A 9,445-nucleotide genomic window follows, 5' to 3' on the forward strand; every position below is an offset into this window, starting at 1 on the left:
TTGTGTGGTTTGTGATTGGTCTAAAATCCTGAGACCGTGAGATTTATAATCTGAAAACCTCTCTATCGAAGTGATGCCTTGAATAAAGAAGGCTTGATGTAATATTATTAATGAATTGAAAAGTGGTGATAATAAATGATAAATTAATAATATTATTGGATCGGAGTGTCACGTTCCGACACGATATTTTTGGATCGGAGTGTCACGTTCCGACACAGTATTTTTGGATCAGAGTGTCACATTACGACACGGTATTTTTGGATCGGAGTGTCACATTTCGACACGATATTATTGGATCGGAGTGTCATGTTCCGACACGGTATAATTGGATTGGAGTGTCACGTTCCGACACGGTAACATTAAAGGAAAATGATATTGAATTAACTTAATGTACTCAATCTCAATGAACGCATTTCCTAAACGAGTGTGATGTGGAGGGATGAGTCCTCGTGTGTGTGCTTGATATTGTGATTGATTACGTACTTGCTTCAATTGTCACTTGTTCATGTTGTTGTTTCTTATCACATGCTAAGTGCTATAGTTGACTTTATACTATTATTCATTGTATATTAGTTTCTACTTTGGGTTGGCCGATGATACCTACTCAGTACATGTTGTCCCGTACTGAGCCCTACTTGTATTTTTCTTTGTTTTCCTTTTATGGAGTGCAACGAGTGTACCAGCAACTTTGACTCGCTCTCAGCTCTAGCCAGTCTCAACATATCAGGTTCAAGGGTGAGCTATTCATTCGAGCTTGTGTTGGATTCTCTCGGTCATGACTTGATGTCCATAGTTTTCGGACACAAATTACTTTATTTCATTTATTTTGGTGTCTTTGATACTCTTAGACTTAGTATTTAGAGATTAGATGTCCTTGATGTGATGACTTTCAGATTTTGGGGATAATATGTAATAGACTTTAGAGGTTTATTTGATTGGTTACTTTGATAAATTTTGGAGCTTTCGCGTTATTGTTGTTATTCGTAGTTGAATTATTGGTATATGTTGGGTTTAGATTCCTTGGTCCGCCCACTTAGGAGGTTAAGTGTGGGTGCCACTCATGACTCAATTTGGATCGTGATATTTAGTTGAGAGTTCAAGAAGAGAAAAGAAGAGAGAAGAGGAGAAAAGAGGAAAGGATGAAGGCGTTCGTCGACGCTCTTGAGTTTAGTTGCGGATTTTCGCCATCCCTAAGAGGTATGTAAGCTTCCATAGTGTTGAGTTCTTTTACCCACATGACAATTATGATTTATTCAGCGTACTTTCGTTCTTGAAATTTAAAGATTTAAGTTCTTGATGAGTTATTGATATGTGTTCTTGAAGTTTGATTAAGTTTTGATGTAAGATTCTACTTGGGTCAATTTCAAACGACCATATCTCTTATAATATAAAGAGTTATGTGAGCCATAACCTTTCCAATTAAAGATTTTTGAATCTACTTTCCAACACCACCAATTTCGCGTCAATCCAATTTCTGAGTAAAAAGTTATGACTATTTTAGTAACCTATACAGTGTTGTTACGAATTAGCCGACGGGAAAATATTAAAAAGAGTCGTTTTTGTCTTTTTACCTCCAAGAAAACCATAAACGAATTTCTTGACTAATAAAAGGCTCAAAACAATCAGATTTTCATCTTCACTAATGAAAATCATAATTCTTGGCCATAGAGATTTCAAGAAACTAATTCAAGAATCTCAAGAAAGGTTTTCTTTATTGTTTACCTTCAAGCTAGGATTTCAAGGCTTCTAATCAAGTTATTCTTCAAGATTCTTAAAGATTCTTCAAGAATCTTCAAGAATCTTGTTCTTCTAGTATGTAAGGCTATCATAGTGTTGGACTAGTTCGTCCTCACGCCCTACATCTACTTTCATATCAGTAAAAGAGTAATCTAGGATACTTTCCCTAGATTTGAGTGTTCTTGAGATAAGTTGATTTTGAGTTCCTGAATTCATGTTCCTTTTAAAAGTTCTATTCCTAATTATTGAATAGCTATATTGTTATTGAGATCTTTCATAGCATGAACCATAACTCTTGAATTCATAATTCACATTTAAGTGAGAGTTAAAAGTAGAGTTCAATTGTGAATCCTTTGAGATCCATTATAGATTTGAGTTAAGTTTTGAGGAAGTAAGTAAGAGAAAGAGAAGAGTTGTATACATGAGCTCCAAAATGTTATGTAGACCTATGAGTCAAGTCGTTCATGCCCATCAATTTCGCATGAACTCCAGAAGTTGAGTATATATGAGAGGAGTAATATCTTCATGTCCTAAGTCTTAAGTATTGAGTTTCTAACCCATTTGAGATTATAGCTCTAATCATGAGACTATTACATATTACCCATGAAGTCTTTGAGTTGAATCGTTCATGCCTATAATTCCGCATGGACCTTATAAGTCAAACAGTCTTGAGATGAGAAGTATCTTTGAGTCATTGAGTTGAGTAGTTCATGCTCATAATTTCGCATGAACCCTTTGAGTTGAGTATTCTTGCAACGAGTATTACCAGTGAAGTTCTTGAGTTCCAAGTATTGAGTTCTATCTTTGGTTATTGAAAACCTTGCATTGAGTCGTTCATGCCCNAATGCACTCATATTCATATGAATCGTGCGTTTGAGCTAAAAGCGAGTTGTACTCTTTTCCTTAAGCCTTGTTTCAACTGAGATCCTTATGAGGAGGTATGTTTAGATCTTGGGTAATATTTCCACCCCAAAAGGTAACATGAGTTACGAGATCATGAATAGTAGTAGTGAAAGAGCCTAGAGTTAGAGGAAAGTATGCAGAGGTTTAGTGATTTAAGAAAGGGAAATAATGTTTTGAAGAGCTATATTACTATAATCATGCACCTAATATGTTTTTAATGAAGAGGTTTTCCTTATGGGTAGAGTAAGAGTTGCTAGTCAAGATGAGATAGAGTATATGTTTGTTAACCAGAATAGAGTTGATGTCGATGTGCCATCACATTAGAGGAGACTAAATTCATGTGTTGGATAAGAGAGCAGAGTATTCATGAAGGGATAGATATAAACCAGGCTTATGATATGTTTGAGAGGGTCTTGATGTACAGAAGGTTATAGAACTGATTAAGTAATGAGGTATAGTATAGTAGGCGAGCAATCATATTGATATTCGGGTTTAGTCATAAATATTAAGCTTGAATTCTAGATGAGTGTCATGATCAAAAGAATGACAACATGAGGGTGATGATGTTAGTCTTGATCTTTGATCTTGTAGACTTGGCATAGAGTAGGTGAGGAATTGAAATGTTAGCTCCAATGAATATGAGTGGTACAGGTGAGAGACCCTAACCTTTAGATAAGGGCAGTGAAGTGTGGCTAAGTCACAAGAGTAACAACAACATTAAGAGGTGTATCGAGATGGTATATTACCGGATGAGGTTCCAATTAAGTGATAATTTTTCATGTGTGCCTAGATAGAATAATTGAGTTGAGTATCCAGAGTTGAGTATTTCAAATTGAGTATCATATCTTTGAGTCGAGTATCATATCTTTGAAGTCGAGTATCTTATCGTTGAATACTTCTGAGTTGAATAAGTTTGAGTAGTTTTGAATATCCTTGAGTATTCCTTGAGTTGAGTAAGTTTGAGAAGAGGTAAGTATGTTTCCTTTTTATTAAGTTTCAAGCTTATGTTTATGCTTTAGAATTCCTCTTACATGCTCGTACATTCCACGTACTGAGCCATTTGGCCTGCATCTTCTCATGATGCAGACACATGTATTCAGGATCATCAATAGGAGATTCGTTGATACATCCGGGAGTTCAAGTTAGCTATGGTGAGCTCATTATTTTCGGAGGATTTCATTTACTTTCAGTTTAGTCAGGATGTCGTGGGTCTTGTCCCGACTTCTATCTTTATCAGTTAGAGGCTTCATAGATAGTCAGTATAGTTGAGAAGTCTGTATTATTCATTTATTTTATTAAATGTTTTAAAGACCTAAGTTGCCTATTTTATGGCGAGCTGAATATCTTATTTTTATTCAGAGTTTTCTTTTGAGTTAAAGCTTTGTATTTGAGTTATTGATTTTATTAAGTTTTTAAGCTTTGTATGCTTGAATCAGTTTTCCGTTTGTAGTCATCGAGGATGAGGGTTCACTTGGGGACCAATAATGATTCTCGAGTGTCAGCCACGTCCAGGGTGTAGGCTCGGGTCGTGACATGTTTATAGACTCGTTAACTTACAAATTATGCATATATACTTGATAGATTGGAAAGGTTCGGAGGCATTGAGGAAAGGAAAAGTATTGGAGAAGTAGCCTGCTTGACTTTGGTTCTTCGGTGGAGGTAGGTTATGGTTTATTCTATTTGATAGATAAACTCTTAATAATGATTGATATGCATTGGATGATATTGTGAAGTTCTCTATGTACTTGATTGTGTGATTGTGTAGCTTGGTTGTGTGGTTTGTGATTGGCCTGAAATCCTGAGACCGTGAAATTTATAATCTTGAACCCTCTCTATCGAAGTGATGCCTTGAATAAAGAAGTATCGATGAAATATTGTTAATGAATTGAAAAATGGTGATAATAAATGATATTATTGGATCGGAGTGTCAAGTTCCAACACGATATTATTAGATCGGAGTGTCACGTTCTGACACAATATAATTGGATCGGAGTGTCACGTTCCGACACGGTATTATTGAATCGGAGTGTCATATTCCGACATGGTATAATTGGATCGGAGTGTCACGTTCCGACACGGTGACATTATAGGAAAAAAATATTGAATTAACTTAATGTACTCAATCTCAAAGAATGCAATTCCCAAATTAGTTTGGTTTGGAGGCATGAGTCCTCATGTGTGATCTTGATATTGTTGACTGATTATGTACTTACTTTAGTATTGTTGACACTGGTTCATGTGTTTGTTGCTTGCCATCTGCTAAGTGTCATAGTTGATTTTATACTATTATTTATTACATATTAGTTTCTATTTTGGGTTGGCCGATGATATCTACTCAGTACATGTTACCCTGTACTGAGCCCTACTTGTGTTTTTCTTTGTTTTCTTTTGTGTAGTGCAACGAGTGTATCAATGACTTTGACTCGCCCTCAGCTCTAGCCAGTCTCCAGCACATCAAGTTCCAGGGTGATCTATTCATTCCAGCTCGTGTTGGATTCTCTTGGTCATGGCATGATGTCCTTAGTTTTCAGACATAAATTATTTTATTCATTTATTTTGGTGTCTTTAATACTCTTGAACTTAGTATTTGAAAACTAGATGTCCTTGATGTGATGACTTTTAGATTTTGGGGATAATAAGTGTTAGCCTTTAGAGGTTTATTTGATTGGTTACTTTAATAAGTTTTGAGTTGCCACATTATTGTTGTTATTATTCGTAGTTGAGTTATTGATATATGTTGGGGTTTGGATTTCTTGGTTCGCCCACTTAGGAGGTTAAGTGTGGGTGCCATTCACGACTCATTTTGAGTCGTGACAGTTATAGAAAAAGATAACTATAAACACTTGTGCCTTTTCTTCCATTTAAGTCATTAGATTTTAGCTTGCATTAAGAGTAACATTCTTTTATTCCTTAAAAGAGCAAAAAACAACAACACAACTCAAATAGTATAATGCCTTACAATATTGGTGATAGAGTATTTGAAATTCTTACTTTTGCTCATGATAGTAAAGGTGGAGATGTCCACAAGGTTACTGCAAAGGGTAAGACATGTTCTTGTCGAAAATGGAGAAACTATCATATATCATGCTCACATGCCAGTAAATTTTGTGGACACAGTGAAATCAAGCCAAAGTCATATGTAAGCAAATTTTACGGTACAAAATATTACAAACAAACATACATTGAGACATTTACCCTGTGGGTGATGAAGTGTATTGGCATCCAATTCCATTTTATTTAATTGCAAATACTGAATTTATGCAGACATCTGGTGTGCAAGTAAGAAGCCGACTTAAGAATGATATGGATATAGCTCCTGCTCGCATGACTAGAAAATGTAGTCTTTGCAAGGAAATGGGTCACACAAAGGCACAATTCCCTACTCGATTTTAAATATATTGTTTATGTTTTTAAGATGAATGTAATTTACGGTCTTGTTATTGATATAATAATAGATCTTTTTAAATACATGTTGATATGCATTTAATCTGTCATGTTGCATTTAAATATATTGTTTGTATTAGACTACACTATAAATTGTATAATAATAAATTGACCATTCAAATGAGTTAAAAAGTAAAAAAAAAAAATTAGTACATTGTAAATTAAAAATTAAAAAGAGATCCGTGAGTTGATATTACACTGTATTTGTATTATACTAAACTATAATAAATAGTTGATTTGACCCAACTTTAAAATAATTGATTTGACCTAACTTAAAAAGAGCAACTTTCACATATAGCAAACACAAAATTCATATTTGTATGCTATAGCAAAATTTGCATAATTGCGCTCCATAACAAACATATATATGTATAATTCGATATACATATACAAAAAAAAAACAGTTGTATAATTCACTATACATATACAAAGAAGGCAGTTGTATAATTCGCTATACATATACAAAAGAAAGCAGTTGTATACAAAAGATCAATTGTATAATCTGTGTATGTATAAAACGAGAAAAAGAGAAAGGCAAAAGAAAACTGGGCAGAGAAATATTTGTATTGTATAATTATAAATGTATAGGACAAATATATATATATATATATTTGCATGTGTATATACATTTTTCTCTCACTTTATACAAACAGAAGCAGTTGTATACTGTAACATCCGACAATTTGAAATAACTTTGAAAAAACTTGAAATTGGAAATAGCCATTTTTGGAAAAATGTGAAAAAAAAAGAAATTTCAAATCTGAAAAATTTGGCTAAGTATGGAAAATAATGAGTTTTTGGCCAACTTTAAACAGTTATAACTCCTAGCTCAGGATGATCTAGGTGTTTTTACAGTTATGTTTGCAAAGTCCGTGGAATGATCTTTCCAACGCCATAAAGTTTGCTCGTTTCCGAGTTCGTATGAGCGAGTTATGCCCTTTTAAAGTTGGGCAGTTGGCAGGAAATCGGTCCGGAAAATTGTAAAGGTATTTTGGTCTTTTCCCTAGCCTTGTCTTTGGATATATATTAAGGTGTAAGACTTATTTGTGATCAGTTTTCCTCATGTTTAAGGAGTGAAAGTAAGGGTTTGAGAGTGAAGAAGAAGAGAAGAGGAGAGAAAGAAGAAGAAGAAGAAGCAAGTTTTCGTCGTGGATATCGTCGGGGGTGATCCCTATTAGGTATGTGAGTTCTTTGTGTGGGTTGATCATTTACCCCACACACCAAACTCATTTTTATGATTTGAGAAAAGATTGATTTTGTTGTTGAAGTTGTTGGTTGGAATTGTTGAAGTTGTAGTTGTGTTGTGTTGTAGTTCTTGTTGGTTTGGTGTGTGTTTCCGGTGGTGTTTATGAGTTGAATCTATGTTATATTGAGAGGTTTATGGTTTTAAGTGTTTGGGGATGGAAACTTTGAGGTGTAGAAGGTTTAGAGTTGGAGAAAACTAAGGAGAAAAGTCAAGTTTTCGGGGAAAAAGGGTAGGGCGTCGCGCCTGTCAGCGCGCCCCAAGAGGGACTCTGAACTTTCCCCCTTGGGGCGGCGCGCCACTCAGAGCGCCAGCAGGCCATCTCTAAAGTTTTTGGCTTGGCGCTCCGTGCCTCTCAGAGCGCCAAGAGCGCCAAGTTTTCCCATTCTTTCCCCACTCTCTCATGCATGTTCCTAGGTATTGTACCTATGTTTTATAGTTGTTTTTGACACTCCAAGGCATATCTAAACATCAAGAACTCATCCATATCATGTGATCAAACACCTTGAATTCATAATTCCGATTCAAGGAAAGTTAGTTTCCAAGTCAAATGAAGTTAAGGGGTGAGTCTATAAGTTCAAGAAGGGAGTCAAGCAAGTTTTAAAGTTAAGTCATGAGTCTTTATTGAATGTTTAACTTCGTTATTTAAGGCCCAAGAGTTTCAAGTCAAGTAAAGAGTTAAGTCAAGTTTCAAGTTAAGTCAAGTAAGAGTTTCAAGTTGAGTCAAGAGCATAAAGTCGAGTTCATTTCTCGAAAGTTATTAGGGAATTATGTATTTCCCAAAGAGGTTTTTAAATGTTTTTACATTTGAGTAAGAAAGGAACATCGATTTTCAAGAGAGCCTTTGGGCTAAGTTTTGAATAATTATCTCAAATAAAGAAAGATGTGTTTAAAACACTTCTGAGCTAAGTATTTTTGGGAGTAGTCTTGAACACCGAATTGGAGACGCGAGTTCCTATAAACTCAACTCAACTCGCGTCTCCATAAGAGCCATGTAGCCAACATGGGAGTTAACGGGTCATACTTTTTAGATGAATCTGTAAAGTTAAGCTAGTGGATCCACTTGGTAAAGTTAGCTTCCTATATCACGACAAAGGTATAGGATTGTCCTCAGGCAACGTGAGGTAAAACGTTGTATCATTAGCTTCCTATATCGATGGCAAGGTATAGGATGGTCCTCAGGCAACGTGAGGTAAAACGTTGTATTATTAGCTTCCTATATCGATGGCAAGGTATAGGATGGTCCTCGGGCAACGTGAGGTAAAACGTTGTATCACCACTAGGGCTCATAGTGGTGATTGTTGGTGAAAGAGACTCCCACTAAAGTTATATTACTTTTATATAAGTAAAGTTGAGTTTGTTATTGTTTTATCTTTAGCAAAGCTAAATTGTTTACACTGTTTCACAAGCTTTATATATTGCATGTATCTTATTGCTTTATATATTGAGTTCAGTTATTCATGAGTTGTACAGAGCCAAGGTAAGAGTTCCTTTGTACTCTTTTCAAGCTTGAGTTGTGGTTTAGCTTTCCAGCTCGCATACTCGTACATTCAATGTACTGATGCCAGTTGGCCTGCATCTTATTATGATGCAGACACAGGTACCCAGGGCCAGCATCCGGTTCGCCGTTGATCCAGTTGAGTACTTCAGAGTCAGTGGTGAGCCTCTTTGCATTCCGGAAGACTCGGTTATTTTGTTCTCTCAAGTTTTGTTTTATGAGGATGTCGTGGGGCCTGTCCGAGCATCCCTCTCCGTATTTTAGAGGCTTCATAGACAGTCAGTCAGTTGGTTTGGTGTCACGCCCCGAGCCTACACCCTGGACGTGGCCGGCACTCGAAGACCATTGCTGGTCCCCAAGCGAACCCTCATCCTGGCTGACTCCAAGCGGAAGACTAACTTAAGCATACAAGAGCTTAAAACTGAAAAAGAGCTTATAAACTCAACTTTACAAATCTTTAACTCAAAAGAAAACTCTGTATAATAGAATATATATACAACTCGCCATAAAAGGCAACTTTAGTCTTCAAAACATTTAACAAAATAAATGAAGAGACTTCTGAAACTCTATTGTCTATCTATGAAGCCTCTAACTGATAAAGATGGAAGCCGGGACAAGAC

General features: G+C 35.8%; 1 protein-coding gene across 1 annotated transcript in view; it reads left to right on the forward strand.

Moving 5' to 3' along the window:
- The window catches only part of LOC125846052 (acyl-CoA-binding domain-containing protein 6-like), a 64,163-nt gene extending 58,130 nt beyond the window's left edge, over positions 1-6,033 (forward strand). The window contains exons 12-13 of the mRNA XM_049525512.1: positions 5,647-5,779; positions 5,905-6,033. Of these exons, the coding sequence (XP_049381469.1) occupies positions 5,647-5,779; positions 5,905-6,033 (262 nt within the window). The remainder of the gene's footprint in view (positions 1-5,646; positions 5,780-5,904) is intronic.
- The last annotated feature ends 3,412 nt before the right edge of the window (positions 6,034-9,445 follow it).

This window comes from Solanum stenotomum, chromosome 11 (genome assembly GCF_019186545.1).
Source record: "Solanum stenotomum isolate F172 chromosome 11, ASM1918654v1, whole genome shotgun sequence".
NCBI lineage: Eukaryota > Viridiplantae > Streptophyta > Magnoliopsida > Solanales > Solanaceae > Solanum > Solanum stenotomum.